The sequence below is a fragment of the Salvelinus alpinus genome, chromosome 1 (genome assembly GCF_045679555.1).
Source record: "Salvelinus alpinus chromosome 1, SLU_Salpinus.1, whole genome shotgun sequence".
Taxonomy (NCBI): domain Eukaryota; kingdom Metazoa; phylum Chordata; class Actinopteri; order Salmoniformes; family Salmonidae; genus Salvelinus; species Salvelinus alpinus.
The window spans coordinates 58,326,199-58,343,371 of NC_092086.1; the positions used below are offsets into that span (position 1 = coordinate 58,326,199).

At 43.3% G+C, this 17,173-nt stretch overlaps 1 protein-coding gene across 1 annotated transcript; it reads left to right on the top strand.

Annotated features, from left to right (window-relative positions):
* The first annotated feature begins 32 nt into the window (after positions 1 to 32).
* On the top strand, positions 33 to 12,856 carry LOC139543853 (transmembrane protease serine 9-like). Its single transcript, XM_071350378.1, has 10 exons — positions 33 to 143; positions 3,188 to 3,208; positions 3,362 to 3,524; positions 3,847 to 4,118; positions 5,051 to 5,187; positions 5,432 to 5,684; positions 5,819 to 5,996; positions 11,536 to 11,792; positions 12,108 to 12,205; positions 12,326 to 12,856. The coding sequence occupies exons 1-10, from the start codon at positions 86 to 88 to the stop codon at positions 12,644 to 12,646; spliced, it is 1,758 nt and encodes a 585-aa protein (XP_071206479.1). The 5' UTR covers positions 33 to 85; the 3' UTR covers positions 12,647 to 12,856.
* The last annotated feature ends 4,317 nt before the right edge of the window (positions 12,857 to 17,173 follow it).

The following is a 17,173-nucleotide window of genomic DNA, read 5'->3' on the forward strand; positions in this document are numbered from 1 at the left end:
AGATAAAGGGGAGGAGTGAAGGCAGGGTGGAGTATAAAAGTATGAACACTAAACAGGACAGGCTTTAGTGGAGGGCATTGAAACGATGGAAGTCTACAAAGCACTCTGTTTGGTGACTCTACTAGTTGCCCTCTTTTCAAAAGGTAAGAGACGAGATTCCCGTTATTCCACTGCTTTCCTTCTATTGACTGGTGAATGGAGTCAAGGAGTTGGCCAGGTTATAGAATAATGTTGGTGGTGGGCCATATGGGCCGTATTGACTATTTATAGAATACAGGCATAGCCAATAAAGACAATCAAAGCCAACAGGATGTCATGTTTCTTGTGACACAGGAGAGAGACCTGTTAGACTGTTTTGGGCCTTGAGGGAGGTCCTGTGCCTAATTTTAAGGCAGAACGTTCACATTTCTCAAATATTTGTCAAAGACGTGAATGTATGTTGTGTGAGCGAGGTATAACATGTGTCCTTAAAGACATTTCTTAGTCTAAAGTGGAGCCTCATGGCAACATAACTTAATTACACTGCAAAAGGGTCAGTGTGTTTTAGGGTTTGTGGACCAGTTGAAGTTATACATCTAATTTCCAAGCAGTAAGGAAAGTGAAGGGGGTGTTAGCCCAAGTTGTGTCACAGCCGCCCGTCACCGGGAGCTCCCAAGGGTGGTGCACAATTAGCCCAGCATCGTCCGGGCTGCGGTTTCCTTGAACTGTGTTTGCCTCCGAAACATTGGTTCCCAATAGATATCACAACCACAAAGTAAAATTTGTCTATATTGTAAATATTCAGAAAAACAAAAATTTGCTTTTTTGGTTTTAATTTAAGATTAGGTTTAGGTTTGAAATCCGATTTTAAGAAGATAAATTTGAGAAATAGGCAGGGTTTATGACTTGTGGCTGTGTTAACTAGTGACAACTCAACATATTTGGGCAGCTATCTTCTGGGTTAGCGAGCAGTGTGGATTAGAAGCAGTGAGGCTTGGCGGGGGTGTCTCGGAGGACGCATGTCCCGATCTGCGCCACTCCAAGCCCATTGAGGAGTTGTTGCAATAAGACAAGGTCGTAAATACACAATTGGATACTGGGAAAATGAGGTAAAATTTAATCATTTAAAATAAACGTTGTGTAAATGTCACATTAATATCTTCGTATGCCTTTTCTGAAATTTTCAATTTACTAAAACTGTGTGCGTGAACAAGCGTTATAACTCTGACTGGAAAACACCCTTCATTCACCTTTTAATGGTGACATAATGTATAATTGAAAGTATTGGGATTAGGCCACAGCAGTTTCTAAAAGAAAGAGCAATGGCAAATCTGAGATGTTGCCAGAAGGTCTTGATCTTTTGCAGTGACTATTTATTAGTATTTGGCAAAGGACTGAGATTGTTTCTAAAAGGAAAAAAAAACACGACAAATTGTTATGGACCTGTTAGCAGAAAGTTTAAACTCAACAATGTTTTGTATTGACTTTTCCACGAATGTAAATATGCTGCACTGCCTACCAATTCAGAATTATTGTCTACTCAATACATTTGAAATACAGTAGGCTATGTCAATGGAAAAGAGAAACTGTCTGTTCTATTAAATTATACGGTAACCACGCCCTGGATCTCAGAGCAAAATAGTTGAGATAGCTTATCTAATAAGAAATGGGACAAATGGTATTCTAAACCATCACAGTCAGAAAAGCAATAATTATGGAAATAAAATAAATAGTAAATCGATTCCTATTTCGAATCATTTCAGATTAGCAAAGATATAATAAATAGAGTTTGGCTCTTCTCATTAACGGCCTGCTTGCAATGCAATACTTCAAACACTAGAAATTGTGTGTATGCATGGTCTAAATTTTACGTGGAGGTACGCACATTTTCACGTCAAGTTTAGTTAAGGCCAATGTTTGAGTGAACTGGTCACCAATGCAATGCTTGTCTGTTGTTGTCTTAAGGGCAGAGTACAGGGAGGAAATTGAGGTTCCAAAGTGTATGAACATTTGTCGTGACTGGCCAGCTGTGTTTCTCCTCAATTTCAGTTGGATGGAATAGAATATTTGATACGTTCCTTATGTAATGCAATGAACTTGTAGAAACAAATATCCGTTTGTAGATACGTCTGATTTGTCTGTTTACCTCTTTATGTGTTGTATACATTCATTAAAAAACATGACCTGATTATAATTTAGTGGGTGGGGACTGAATGTGAAACCAGTCAAGCTGACAGTCACGCCCATAGAGCACCCAGAGGTAGGGTGCTCCTTTAGATTCACTGGTCTGAGAAGACAGAGGAGGTGAAAGTGTCATTATGACAGACGTTTAGCTGTGGGCTTAATTTCTCCTGTCCAGTTCTTTTAGATTAGCTCAAATAAAGGAACGTAGGTGAGGCGAGGAAGCCTCTTTAGACCATTTGTCACATACAGAGAAGATTCAAAACAATAGTGGAGGCAAGAGAAGGGTGATTGGGTGAACTATCCTTTGTAGACAAGTCTTACAATGCATTATGACACATTACCAAGTATTCTTTCATGTGAAATCCCCATACAGTCTTACAGCAATGATGACTGTTTGTTGTGACCACATTGCTTCCTTTGAATGATTGTGCATTTTGTCTTGTTCTTTGTTTTTCCTGATGAGCCGGTTTTTCTTTTGTTCTCCTCCTTGTTCTCCTGCAGTATATATTTCCTCATCCTCTTTATCTTATTCATAAGGCTTTGGCCCACAAACTATATTTATCTAGTATTAGTTCATTAGTATTAGTATGAAATATAAACACATCTTAGTAATTCTGGGAGTAATCTATTCTCCTAGGTTGTTTTAATAGGTAACGTGCTAATTAGTGTTAAACACATTCTGGACAATGTTAAGTGGACAGTAGTATTAGGTAACATACACAGTGATGAAAGACGTTTTGACAGATGGCGTTTGGTTTAACAATCCACAGACTCATAACAAGAAAACAGCTGAGATAGTTTGTTCACAGGAAAAGTCTGTATGGACACTAAATACACACAGTACCTTCAGAAACCACAACAATCATTCACAGCCAGCCACCCAGACAGACAGACAGCTCCAAGACTGTATGTTTCTACTATGAAACCAATGAGGTGAAAATAGTTATGAATGACCTGTTTGCCCACAGTGTGCCAAAACCAAACTGTTCAACTGTTCAACTGTTCTGCTTCTCCTGTTTTTCAGTGTCTCACTCTCAGTTGGATGGTAAGTCCCCTCCTTTTTCAATCAAATTTCAGTTATTTTCCTAATTGAATGACTTAACCATGCACCTATTCACTGACTAACTAGTGAGCTTTAATCTCTTCACTTCCTGTGTGCGCTCTATTTTGTAATCCCTCGTCCATCTGTCTTTGTTAGTGTGTGGAATCTCTCCTCTCAACACTAGGATCGTGGGGGGTCAGGATGCTCCTCCAGGGAGTTGGCCATGGCAGGCCAGTCTGCAGAGATCTGGCAGCCATTTTTGTGGGGGATCCCTTATCAACAAAGAGTGGGTGCTGACTGCTGCTCACTGCTTTCCCAGGTGAGGACCCATAAAAACATACGGCTCAATTCAATCAAATCTGCATTGTAGTATTTCCACAAACTGTCACGTAATAGATATAATAATAATAATAATAATAGATTTAGATTTTCATGTGATCACATAAAACCACAATGTTTTTTTGGGACAGTAAAAATACTTTGTAAATAGACTTTCCTCCCGATCATGTTTTCAAAATGAGATGTCGGAAGTAAAGGGAAGCAGTTCGTAAATAATGATAATATTCAAATATTGCTGAGGTGGGTGCTACCGGCTCTGCTACCGGTGCTACAATTCTAACTTGAAACTCTAATTTTCTCAGCACCAGTACATCAAATTTGGTGGTCTACGTGGGTCGTCAGAGCCAGCAGGGCTCCAACCCTAATGAAGAGAGTCGTACGGTCATTCAGATCATCTGCCACCCCAACTACAGCAAGAGTACAAGTGACAACGACATGTGTCTGCTGAAGCTCTCCTCCCCCGTGACTTTTACCAACTACATCCGGCCAGTCTGCCTAGCTGCACCAGGCAGCTCCTTCTATGCTGGCACTACTAGCTGGGTCACAGGCTGGGGCACCCTCAGCTTTGGAGGATGTGAGTCCACAGATATAGCTTGTTTTAAGTACTACTGATGATGGATCAGAATTCTGAGAGGTCTTGTGTATGTTGAGGAAGCCCTTTTTCTTATGGGGTTGAAAGTCTATCCTCAGTGTCCCTGGCCTCACCACAGACTAGAGCTGGGCGATATGGACAAAAATGTATACCGCAATAAATTACCTGAATTGATGCGATAACGATGAGTAGAACGATACGTTTATAACATTCATGTGCACCACAGTTTTTTTATTAGCCTTTAAAATACTCCTACTAGCAATGGTGTAAAGTACTTAAGTAAAAATACTTTTAAAGCACTACTTAAGTCGTTTTTTTGGGTATCTGTACTTTACGATTTATATTTTTGACAGATTTTAGTTTTACTCCACTACATTCCTAAAGAAAGTAATGTACTTTCTAATTTACCCTGACACCCAAAAGTACTAGTTACATTTTGAATGATTAGCAGGACAGGAAAATGGTCTAATTCACACACTTAAAAAGAACATCCCTGGTCGTACCTACTGCATCTGATCTGGCTGAGTCACTAAACACAAACACTTTGTTTGTAAATTATGTCTTAGTGTTGAAGTGTGCCCCTGGCTCTCCGTAAATTAAAAAACAAGAAAATCGTGCCAAGAAACAAGGAAATCGTGTAGGATTTTACTCGGTGACTCACTTTTACTTGAGTAATTTTCTACTAAGGTATCTTTTACTTTTACTCAAGTATGAAAGTTGGGTACTTTTCCCACCACTGACTACTAGTTTGATTGTTGTAGCTATCAAATGTCCCATTAACAATCACCCATATTAGCAAACTTATTTCATTTCAAACTTCACATTGTCTAGTATAAGCTACTTATCATAGTGAAGAATATCAGCAATGCCTGTGATAAGTGGTTGGTGTCTACATTTTCAGTTTATCATCCCAGCTGTACCACAGATCCTACAGGAGGTAGATGTGCCAGTAGTGGGAAACAAGCAGTGCAACTGTAATTATGGAGTTGGCGTGATCACTGACAACATGATCTGTGCTGGTCTATCAGCAGGAGGAAAGGATTCCTGTCAGGTAAAATCTCTTGGGTGTCCTTTTCCTTTTAGTTTATTACAGTGTCAGTCAATAACACATTGGGCTTATCTTCCAGACACAGGTTATACGTAATCCTAGACTAAAAATAATTTCAAAAAGAGATTCCCCATTTGAAAATGCTTCTTTGTCTGAGACTAGGCTTCATCTGGGAAACCAACCCATTATATTTCATAATTCTGTGAAAATTCAATCCCAGTGACACTGTAAATCTGTCTATGCATAGGGGGACTCAGGAGGTCCGATTGTGAGCAAACAGGGTCCTCGCTGGATCCAGTCTGGCGTTGTGAGTTTTGGCAACGGCTGTGCTCTGGCAAATTTCCCAGGTGTGTACGCCAGAGTTTCCCAGTACCAGACCTGGATCAACAGCCAGATTACCAGTGACCAGCCAGGCTTCATCACCTTCTCATCCAGTGGGACTGACTCTGACCTCAGTGTCACCTGCACCACCACCCCCCCCCCTACTACCACACCCGCACGTACGTACCTATAGTCTAACTTGTGCATATGGCTAAACCTTGATGTGAATCTCTCTACTTCTGTAATAAATCTGACTACTGGATTACTCCCTTTTATTTGTCTCTCAAACTTGTATCTGTCTCTCCCTCTGCAGCTGTGGTGTGTGGCAGCGCTAGCGCCTCTTTGAACTCCCGTATTGGTGGGGGAAGCTCGTTGGCGACAGCAGGCTTGTGGCCCTGGATAGCCAGCATACAGAAAAACGGAGCACACGTTTGCGGGGGTACGTTAGTGGCGGTGGACTCTGTCATGAGCGACGCTAGCTGCTTCTCCAGGTAAGTTAACTAGTCCGGTTAATTAGTCCGACGTAGGACATTCGTACAATCCTTGTGCTAGTGAAAATCCTTTTATAGATAGCTGTTCAAAAACACCACCCATGTTTTATACAACCGGTGCTGCAGAGAGAATGGACCTGGTGTAATCATCATGTCAATCAATGTCTGGATGGGACTGCATGGGTCCAACTTAGCGATGGACCTCCATTTGCGTCACTCTCTGAGTATTTCTATGTACTTTTGTGCGGCTGAATTTTTGGAACGGTCTGTACACGACGCTCCGACGCTCTGTTTGCGCAGAGTGTGTTGAGCCTTTTACAGTAATATTTACTGTAGTGTACCAAAGGGGAGAGCCATCAGCCAACATCTCTCCCAAAATACTGTACAATTCTGGCTTTACCATCCTGATCAGCTGGACAGTTTTTAAAGTGTTGTTACCTTCATAGATACATACAGTTGAAGTCGGAAGTTTACATACACCTTAGCCAAATACATTTAAACTCAGTTTTTCACAATTCCTGACATTTAATCCTCGTAAATATCCCCTGTCTTAGGTCAGTTAGGATCACCACTTTATTTGAAGAATGTGAAATGTCAGAATAATAGTAGAGAGAATTATTTATTTCAGCTTTTATTTCTTTCATCACATTCCCAGTGGGTCAGAAGTTTACATACACTCAATTAGTATTTGGTAGCATTGCCTTTAAATTGTTTAGCTTGGGTCCAACGTTTCGGGTAGCCTTCCACAAGCTTCCCACAATAAGTTGGGTGAATTTTGGCCCATTCCTCTTGACAGAGCTGGTGTAACTGAGTCAGGTTTTGTAGGCCTCCTTGCTTGCACACGCTTTTTCAGTTCTTCCCACAAATTTTCTATAGGATTTATGTCAGGGCTTTGTGATGGCCACTCCAATACCTTGACTTTGTGGTCTTTGTAGTCCTTAAGTCTTTTTGCCACAACTTTGGAAGTATGCTTGGCTTCATTGTCCATTTGGAAGACTCATTTGCGACCAAGCTTTAACTTCCTGACTGATGTCTTGAGATGTTGCTTCAATATATCCACATAATTTTCCTACCTCATGATGCCATATATTTTGTGAAGTGCACCAGTCCCTCCTGCAGCAAAGCACCCCCACAACATGATGCTGCCACCCCCGTGCTTCACGGTTGGGATGGTGTTCTTCGGCTTGCAAGCCTCCCCCTTTTTCCTCCAAACATAACGATGGTCATTATGGCCAAACAGTTCTATTTTTGTCTTATCAGACCAGTGGACATTTCTCCCAAATGTACGATCTTTGTCCCCATATGCAGTTGCAAACCGTAGTCTGGCTTTTTATAGTGGTTTTTGAGCAGTGGCTTCTTCCTTGCTGAACGGCCTTTCAGGTTATGTCGATATAGGACTCGTTTTACTATGGATACAGATACTTTTGTACCTGTTTCCTCCAGCATCTTTACAAGGTCCTTTGCTGTTGTTCTGGGATTGATTTGCACTTTTCACACCAAAGTACGTTCATCTCTAGGAGACAGAACGCTTCTCCTTCCTGAGTGGTATGATGGCTGTGTGGTCCCATGGTGTTTATACTTACGTACTATTGTTCGTACAGATGAACGTGGTACCTTCAGGCATTTGGAAATTGCCAGACTTGTGGAGGTCTACAATTTTTTTTCTGAGGTCTTGGCTGATTTCTTTTGATTTTCCCATGATGTCAAGCAAAGAGACACTGGTATTGAAGGTAGGCCTTGAAATACATCCACAGGTAGACCTCCAATTGACTCAAATGATGTCAATTAGCCTATCAGAAGCTTCTAAAGCCATAACATAATTTTCTGGAATCTTCCAAGCTGTTCAAAGGCACAGACAACTTAGTGTATGTAAACTTCTGACCCACTGTAATTGTGATACAGTGAATTATAAGTGAAATAATCTGTCTGTAAACAATTGTTGGAAAAATGTATGTGTCATGCACAAAGTAGATGTCCCTAACCGACTTGCCAAAACTATAGTTTGTTAACAAGAAATTTGTGGAGTGGTTGAAAAACGAGTTTCTATGACTCCAACCTAAGTGTATGTAAACTTCCGACTTCAACTGTATATACTGAACAAAAATATAAACGCAACATGAAGCAATTTCAACGAATTTATAGTTACAGTTCATATAAGGAAATCAGTAAATTGAAATAAATTAACTAGACCTTCCTCTATGGATTTCACGTTTGGGAAGGAGCGTAGTCATGGGTGGGCCTGGGAGGGCATTAGCCCACCCACTGGGGAGCCAGGCTCAGCCAATCAGAATGAGTTTTTCCCAACAAAAAGTATTTTTTACAGACAGAAATACTCAGTTTCATCAGTTGTCGGGGTAGCTGCTCTCAGACAGGTGAAGAAGTTGGATGTGGAGGTCCTGGGCTGGCGTGGTTACACATGGTCTGCAGTTGTGAGGCCGGTTGGACGTACTGCCAAATTCTCTAAAACGACACTGGTTCTAGAAATGAACCTTTTAAGGATCTCTACAGATCGGTGTCTCACCCATGGGAAGGTTGAGCTAACGTAGGCTAATGCGATTAGCATGAGGTTGTAAGTAAGAAGAACATTTACCAGGACATAGATATATCTGATATTGGCAGAAAGCTTAAATTCTTGTTAATCTAACTGCACTTTCCAATTTACAGCAGCTATTACAGTGAAATAATTCATGCTATTGTTTGAGGAGAGTGCACAGTTATGAACTTGAAAAGTTAATAATAAACCAATTTGGGCAGTCTTGATACAAAATGTTTAACAGAAATGAAATGGTTTATTGGATCAGTCTAAATCTTTGCCCATACACTGCTGTCATCTAGTGGCCAACATCTAAATTGCACCTGGGCTGGAATAATACATTATCGCCTTTCTCTTGCATTTCAAAGGTGATGGTACAAAAAATAAAAATAAATAAAGTTTTTTTCTTTGTATTATCTTTTACCAGATCTAATGTGTTTTATTCGCCTACATTGATTTCACATTTTCACAAACTTCAAAGTGTTTCCTTTCAAATGGTATCAAGATTATGCATATCCTTGCTTCCGGTCCTGAGCTAAAGGCAGTTAGATTTGGGTATGTCATTTTAGACGGGAAAAAAAGGGGCAGATCCTTAAGAGGTTTAACATTCAATTCTCTGGCTACAACTCTGGTGGACATTCCTGCAGTTAGCATGCCAATTGCAAGCTCCCTCAAAACTTGAGACATCTGAGGCATTGTGTTTTTGACATAACTGCACGTTTTAGAGTGGGCTTTTATTGTGTCCAGCACATTGTGCACCTGTGTAATGATCATGCTGTTTAATCTTGATATCCCACACATGTCAGGTGGCTTAATTATCCTGGCAAAGGAGAAATGCTCACTAACAGGGATGTAAATAAAGATGTGCACAAAATCTGAGAAAAATAATCCTTTTGTGCATATGTAAAATTTCTGGGATTTTTTTATTTCAGCTCATGAAACATGGGACCAACACTTTACATGATGCGTTTATATTTTTGTTCAGTATACATAACCCATACATATCACATTCATAAGCAGTGCATATGAATTTAATAAATACACTACCGGTCAAAAGTTTTAGAACACCTACTCATTGAAGGGTTTTTCTTTATTTTTTGTATTTTTTACATTGTAGAATAATAGCGAAGACATCAAAACTATGAAATAACACATTTGGAATCATGTAGTAAGTGTTAAACAAATCAAAATATAATTGAGATTCTTCAAATAGCCACCCTTTGCCTTGATGACAGCTTTGCGCACTTTTGGCATTCTCTCAACCAGCTTCATCTGGAATACTTTTCCAACAGTCTTGAAGGAGTTGTGCTCACATAAGCTGAGCACTTGTTGGCTGCTTTTCGTTCACTCTGCGGTCCGACTCATCACAAACCATCTCAATTTGGTTGAGGTTGGGGGATTGTGGAGGCCAGGTCATCTGATGCGGCACTCCATCACTCTCTTTATTGGTCAAATAGCCTTTACACAGCCTGGAGGTTTGTTGGGTCATTGTCCTGTTGAAAAACAAATGATAGTCCCACTAAGCCCAAACCAGATAGTATGGCGTATCGCTGCAGAATACTGTGGTAGCTATGCTGGTTAAGCTTGAATTCTAAATAGATCACAGACAGTGTCACTAGCAAAGCACCCCCACACCATCACACCTCCTCCTCCATGCTTTACGATGGGAAATACACATGCGTAGATCATCCGTTCACCCACACCGCGTCTCACAAAGACAAGGCGGTTGGAACCAAAAATCTACAATTTGGACTCCAGACTAAATGACAAATTTCCACCGGTCTAATGTCCATTGCTCGTGTTTCTTGGCCCTCTTCTTATTGGTGTCCTTTAGTAGTGGTTTCTTTGCAGCAATTCGACCATGAAGGCCTGATTCACACAGTCTCCTCTAAACAGTTGATATTGAGATGTGTCTGTTACTTGAACTCTGTGAAGAATTTATTTGGGCTGCAATTTGAGGCTGGTAACTCTAATGAACGTATCCTCTGCAGCAGAGGTAACTCTGGGTCTTCCATTCCTGTGGCGGTCCTCATGAGAGCCAGTTTCACAGCGCTTAATGGTTTTTGCGACTGCACTTGAAAGTTCTTGAAATTTTCCGTATTAACTGACTTAAAGTAATGGACTCATCGTTTCTCTTTGAAAGAAATCACACAAATTAACTTTTAAGAAGGCACACCTGTTAATTGAAATGCATTCCAGGTGACTACCTCATTAAGCTGGTTGAGAGAGTGCCAAGAGTGTGCAAAGCTTTAATCAAGGTAAAGGGTGGCTATTTGAAGAATCTCAAATATAAAATATATTTTGATTTGTTTAACACTTTTTTTGGTTACTACATGATTCCATACGTGTTATTTCATAGTTTTCTACAATGTAGAAAATAGTACAAATAAGAAAAAATCTTGAATGAGTAGTTGTTCTAAAACTTTGACCTGTAGTGTATGTCAACAACTTCAAGTAAGAACATATCAACTTGCTACAATCATTAATTGCATTCAAAATGATGACAACATCCATACTAAAGAGAGATCCACTATGCAGAAATCGCGCCACCGTTTGCCTAATTTCAGTTTGTGACAAAACAAGCAGTCATTGTGTAGACAATCATTGTACCATCCAAACCACTGTGAAATATATTTTCCATAACCAAAAATATTGTATATTCTGCTGTTTAAAACACGTGTACGAAACTGAAAGTAAAAGACACAGAAACTTCAGAACGGGAAGCATAGAAATAGCAAACATACAACAGATCTACCGCTTCTTAGACTTGCTTTCGACGGGAACGACAGATCTATAACTCATATTTCTATGCGATTTTAAGGGTTGCCTAAATATTTTGATATTGTATGACGGGTGTCTACCTAGGTAGTAACACATTCTTCATAACACATTCATAACCCCTACATATCACATGTATAAGCAGTACATAAGCATTTTATAAGACGGCAATCAGAATGAAGAGTTTTGTGTCCCTCGCTAAACACACAACTTATTCTATCTCTCCAGCCAACCCAACGCCTCTCAATGGACCGTGATCCTGGGTCGTCTGAAGCAAACCGGCTCCAACCCTAACGAGGTAACCCTGAATGTCATCAACATCACCATGAGCAACTTGACGGGCAACAACGTGGCCATCCTCCGACTGGCCAGCAAACCCAAGTTGTCTAACTACATCCAGCCTATCTGTGTGGACCAGGGAACCAGCAACTTCAACACAGGGACTAAGTGCTGGGTGGCTGGCTGGGGCACTGGCCAGGGTGGGGGTGAGTGGATGGACAACTGTCTTTGTGTGTTTGTTAGAAATGTGCCTGTTCAGTAACAAGCTCTATAGATCTGAAAGAATTGGAAAAGCAATGGAATTGCTGTATGTTGGAAAACCCACCTATCCTATCAAAGGAAAGGTGGGATTTTCAACATATTGCTTACACCCTATCCAGGCCTCTCAGATGTACACAAATGCCTAGGGTAGGGGCTGGCTAGGGATTGTTTCCGGAAAGATACGACCTTAGGAGTGTGTGTGTGTGTGTGTGTATATATTGGTATGACAAGTAATATACTCTCTCTCTTTGTGTCCTCAGCTGAGCAAGTCCTGCAGGAGTTCCAGACCTCTGTTGTGGAATGCGTGAATGTTTCATCTTTGGACAACATTTGCACCGGACCTGTGACACTATTGCAGGTATGGCACAGTTGATCTATAAATCTGTCGGTCTTACTATTTTGCTTGCAACATGTTGTTATAAGCACATAACAGTATGACCATATTAACCCATGTTTTTCTCTGCTTCTCTCCCCATAGAGTGATGTGGGTGGTCCTCTGATGTGTAAGCAGGGCAACTCATGGTTTCAGACTGCTGTGTTGACTGTCGATAGCAGCAACGCCACAAGCAGCAACACCACTAGCACTAGCAAAGCACGATGGAGCCAGAGTCCTCGCGCCTCCACCATCCAAGTCTTCACCAAAACCTCCCGCTTTAAGAACTTCCTAGCTACCAATTTGGGAACCCTCCTATCCCCCGCCTTAGCTGGTGGCAGCAGTGGAGCTTCCATGGCCCACTCCTCCTTCTCTCTCTTCCTCCTCTTCTCCCTCTCCTTTGTCCTCCTGTTGGGCTGGGATTGACACTAAGCAACTCAATGCCAACCATTGACAAGCCCTTTCTGTAACTTCCAACTAACCAAAAGTCAGTGACTGGCAGAGTGTGTCAAAGCAGAGTGTGTCAAAGCCAACGTTGAACTCAGGGAGCCTTCATCTCCGGTCACTTGAATTATGAATGTTTACAATTTCCCCTTTGTCAAAGTCAATCGATAAAATATATTTTTGCTGTCACAATTGTTTTTGTATCCATAGCATTTTCTGGACAATATTTGTTAATTCTAACAGCACTGTTATTTAAGTTGCAAAATGCACGATTTTCTGTTCAAAGCTGTCTGGGCATGTGTAACAATGTTACATATTAATATCCAGATGAATATGATTGTAATAGCACACTTGACTTTCTCCAAAGATTATAGTAGTCTATTCTACAGTATCTGTGAGCCAAAATGGCAAGTAGCCAACATGCACTGAACTATTAGATAGTCATACTGGACATGTGCCATGGATTATTATATACTTAACAAATCACAATGTTATGATGATGGTTTTAACAAAACCGATAACTAAATAGCTCTAATACTTAGTTCTAAATTAATTGAAGACTTCATAGCCGTCAGATTATCCCTTGAAAGGCACATTGAGTGTAATTAAGAGAATGTAGAAATAACTTACAGACGTTTGAGGAAACCAGGAAAGGCAAGAAATGTCTAATAGATTGGGGTAAATTTAGAAAGTGGGAGAGGGAAGCCAAAAGACAGTCAGACAAGAAAGTTAAAGGAATAATGGTGAAAGAAAGTAAGAAGAAGAAACAGTCGGAGGAAGATAAGAAAAGAAGGAGAAACAGGGATGATGATGATAATGACTTTCCACCCCCCATTATACCCCTGTATCCACTGCACCAGCACCAACCCTGGGTGTCCGACAGCAGCTCGCTCAGCCATCTCCCACACCGCAGTTCTACCAGCAAACACCTCGGAGGTGGCCCATGAGCAGTGGAAATCCGTTCCATGCACCGGCCACATTGCGTCCCGTCTCTGGTGTTGATGGACTCTGGGAGCTTAGTCCACCATCAACGTCGACCCCTAACATGCAGCTAAGTCCCTCACCCACAACGGTCACGACCATAACAGGTAAAAAAGGTGACCCAAACACAACCTTTCTACAGGCACCTCTGGTAATGTCCACTAATCCATAACCACGACCTGTGGATGGTGAGAAGGGCCATGGCGAATGGTACCCTCTCTTCGGCATCCAGAAGACAGGACGAAATGAAGGACATTGCTAAAGAACTTCCAGATCCTACAAAGGACGCTGGGGATTTTACCACACAGCTAATTAAGATGGCCCGGCTGTACAAGCCATCTGCAGCTGAGATTGTGCACATTTGCCGTATCAAGATGAGGCTGCGATGGGCGGACGTGGAGGGAGGCTTTGATGAAAACTACCAATGGGAAAGGGTGGAGCCTACCCAGCTAACTACACTGTGTGATCGCAAAAAAGAACATTACCCACCCATGACCGATTGGGAAGCTATCTATAGTTGCACGCAGAAAGCTAAAGAGTCGTTGGAAGACTACAGACATAGGCTGGAGACTTGCTACCGTAAGCATAATGGGCTCAAACCAATGACTGATGGCCGCCAAAATTATGACTATGACAGACTCTTGAAGGCTGCCCTAATGAATGGACTTTTGCCTGCCCCTGGTAAACATGTTGAAATGACTTGCATTGGCTGGGAAACTATCAGTCTACAAGCTGTTATTGAACACTGTAAACACGATGAGAGGCAAAAACTGTCTCAAGCAGACAAGACAAAACAGAGAATAGAAAAAGGAGGAGTGCAAGCTGCACAGCTGGCTTTTTATCAAGGACAGGGCCAGCAGCGGCAGGCTCAGGGAAGACCTCAAAATGATGGATAGAGGGGACGGGGTAGAGGAAGAGGAGGGCGAGCCAGTGCTGACGGGTGGGCCAGAGAACAGCAACAACAGGGCAGGAACTTTGCTTGCAACAACTGCGGAAAACAGGGACATTTCGCCAGAACTGTCACACCCTGATCTGTTTCACCGGTCTTTGTGCTCATCTCCACCCCCCTCCAGGTGTCACCCATCTTCCTCATTATCCCCATTGTATTTATACCTGTGTTCTATGTTTGTCTGTTGCCAGTTCGTCTTGTCAGGTCTTACCAGCGTGTTTTCCCGTCTCCCTGCTTTCTCAAGTTCTGTTCCCTAGTTCCCCGGTTCTGACCATTCTGCCTACCTTGAACCCAAGCCTGCCTGCCATTCTGTACCTGCCTGACTCTGCCCTGGATTGCGGACCTCTACCTGCCTTTGACCTGTCTTTTGCCTGCCCCCTGTTTGGGTCAATAAACACCTGTGACTCTAGCTGTTTGCATCTGGGTCATATAGGCCGGGTCACTCACAATACCTCTCCCATCAACCTACAAGTGTCAGGGAACTACAGCGAGGCAATCCAATTTATGCTGATTAAGTCTCCTCAGGTTCCCATGGTATTGAGATTATCTTGGCTCCAGCAACACAATCCCCTCATAGCCTGGACTGCTGGTGCCATTATGGGCTGGAGCCCATTCTGCCACGTCTATTGTCTGAAGTCAGTGCAGCCTGTCCATGGACGTCTTCCTGTGGGCTCGGAAGTTGCCCCGGACCTCTCTGCCATTCCCGCGGAATACCAGGACCTCCAGGAGGTTTTCAGTAAGGCCCAGGCCACTCCTCACTGACCCTATGACTGCGGGATCGACATTCTCCCAGGCACCACACCGCCCCAGGGACAACTATACTCTTTGTCGGGTCCTGAGACCAAGGCTATGGAGACCAACATCGAGGACTCTCTAGCTGCAAAGTGTATCCGTCCTTCTGCCTCCCCCGCCGGTGCCGGGTTCGTCTTTGTGGAGGACAAAACCCTGCGCCCGTGCATCGACTACATTTACATTTAAGTCATTTAGCAGACGCTCTTATCCAGAGCGACTTACAAATTGGTGCATTCACCTTATGATATCCAGTGGAACAACCACTTTATAATAGTGCATCTAACTCTTTTAAGGGGGGGGGGGGGGGGTTAGAAGGATTCCTTTCTCCTCTCCTAGATATTCCTTAAAGAGGTGGGGTTTCAGGTGTCTCCGGGAGGTGGTGATTGACTCCGCTGACCTGGGGCCTCAACTGGGGCCTCAATGACATAGCGGTGAAGAACCGCTACTCGCTACCACTCATCACCTCGGCCTTCAAGTCGCTCCAGGCGGCCATCGTTTTCTTCAAGTTGGACCTGCAGAATGCCTACCATCTGGTGTGGATACGGGAAGGGGACAATTGGAAGACAGCCTTCAACACGGCCAGCGGCCACTACGAATACCTGGTCATGCCATTTGGACTTACCAACGCCCCTGCTGTGTTTCAGGCCCTGGTTAATGACGTTCTCCGCGACATGTTGAACCGGTTCGTTTTCGTCTACCTCGATGAGATCCTCGTTTTCTCCCACTCAGCCCAAGAACACGTGCTCCACATCCGACAGGTCCTCCAGCGCCTCCTAGAGATCCAGCTTTTTGCGAAAGCGGAGATCCCCTTCCTTGGTTACTTCATCGCTGCAGGGAATGTACAGATGGATCCCGGGAAGGTGAGAGAGGTGGTGGATTTGCCCCAGCCTATGTCCAAAGTGCAGCTGCAATGTTTCCTGGGATTTTCAAACTTCTATCACCGCTTTATCTGGGGTTACAGCACCCTGGCTTCACCCCTGTCTGTACTCACCTCTCCCAAGGTTCTGTTCACATGGTCCCCAGCTGCTGACTGGATGTTCCGGGACCTCAAGCACCGCTTCACCACTGCTCCCATCTTGGTTCATCCTGACCAGTCAGTTCGTGGTGGAGGCCGATGCTTTGGATGTCGGAGTGGGGGCTGTCCTGTCCCAGCATTCTGCCCTGGACCTCAAGTTACATCCCTGCGCCTTTTTCTCCCATCGCCTCACCGCCTCGGTGAGGAACTACGATGTGGGAAATCGTGAGCTTCTCGTGGTGAAGATGCCTTTGGAGAAGTGGAGACGCTGGTTGGAGGGGGCGGAACATCCGTTCATTGTGTGGACGGACCACAAGAACCTGGAATATCTCCACACCGTCAAGCGTCTCAATTCCAGGCAAGATAGGTGGGCCCTACTTTTCACCCAGTTTAACTTCTTCCTTTCCTACCAACCAGGATCCAAGAACATCAAGCTGGATGGGCTGTCATGCCGCTATAGCCCCACGGCTACACCCATGGACCTTGAGACCATCCTTCCCACCTCGTGTCTGGTGACGGCACTCAGCTGGGGAATAGGGAAGCAGGTCCATGAGGCGCATCGTTCCCAGCCAAACCCCGGGGGTGGCAGATTATGTTTGTGCCTCCTCGGGCCTGGAGTGGTCCCACCCGGGCTTGCCTGCCACCTGGGCTCCCATCGGACCCTGGCCTTTGTGCGGCAACGCTTTTGGTGGCCTACCATGGTCTCGACGTCTCCACGTTTGTCTTCACCTGCGTGGTGTGTGCGCAGAACAAGACTCCTCGGCAAGGTCCG

What these genes read in the sequence shown, in the direction of transcription:
- LOC139543853 (XM_071350378.1), top strand. Translation starts at nt 86, where the DNA reads ATGGAAGTCTACAAAGCACTCTGTTTGGTGACTCTACTAGTTGCCCTC. An exon ending in CACCCTCAGCTTTGGAGGAT is followed by an intron (nt 4,119 to 5,050) that starts GTGAGTCCACAG and finishes TTATCATCCCAG; the next exon opens with CTGTACCACAGATCCTACAG. An exon ending in GACCTGTGACACTATTGCAG is followed by an intron (nt 12,206 to 12,325) that starts GTATGGCACAGT and finishes CTCTCCCCATAG; the next exon opens with AGTGATGTGGGTGGTCCTCT.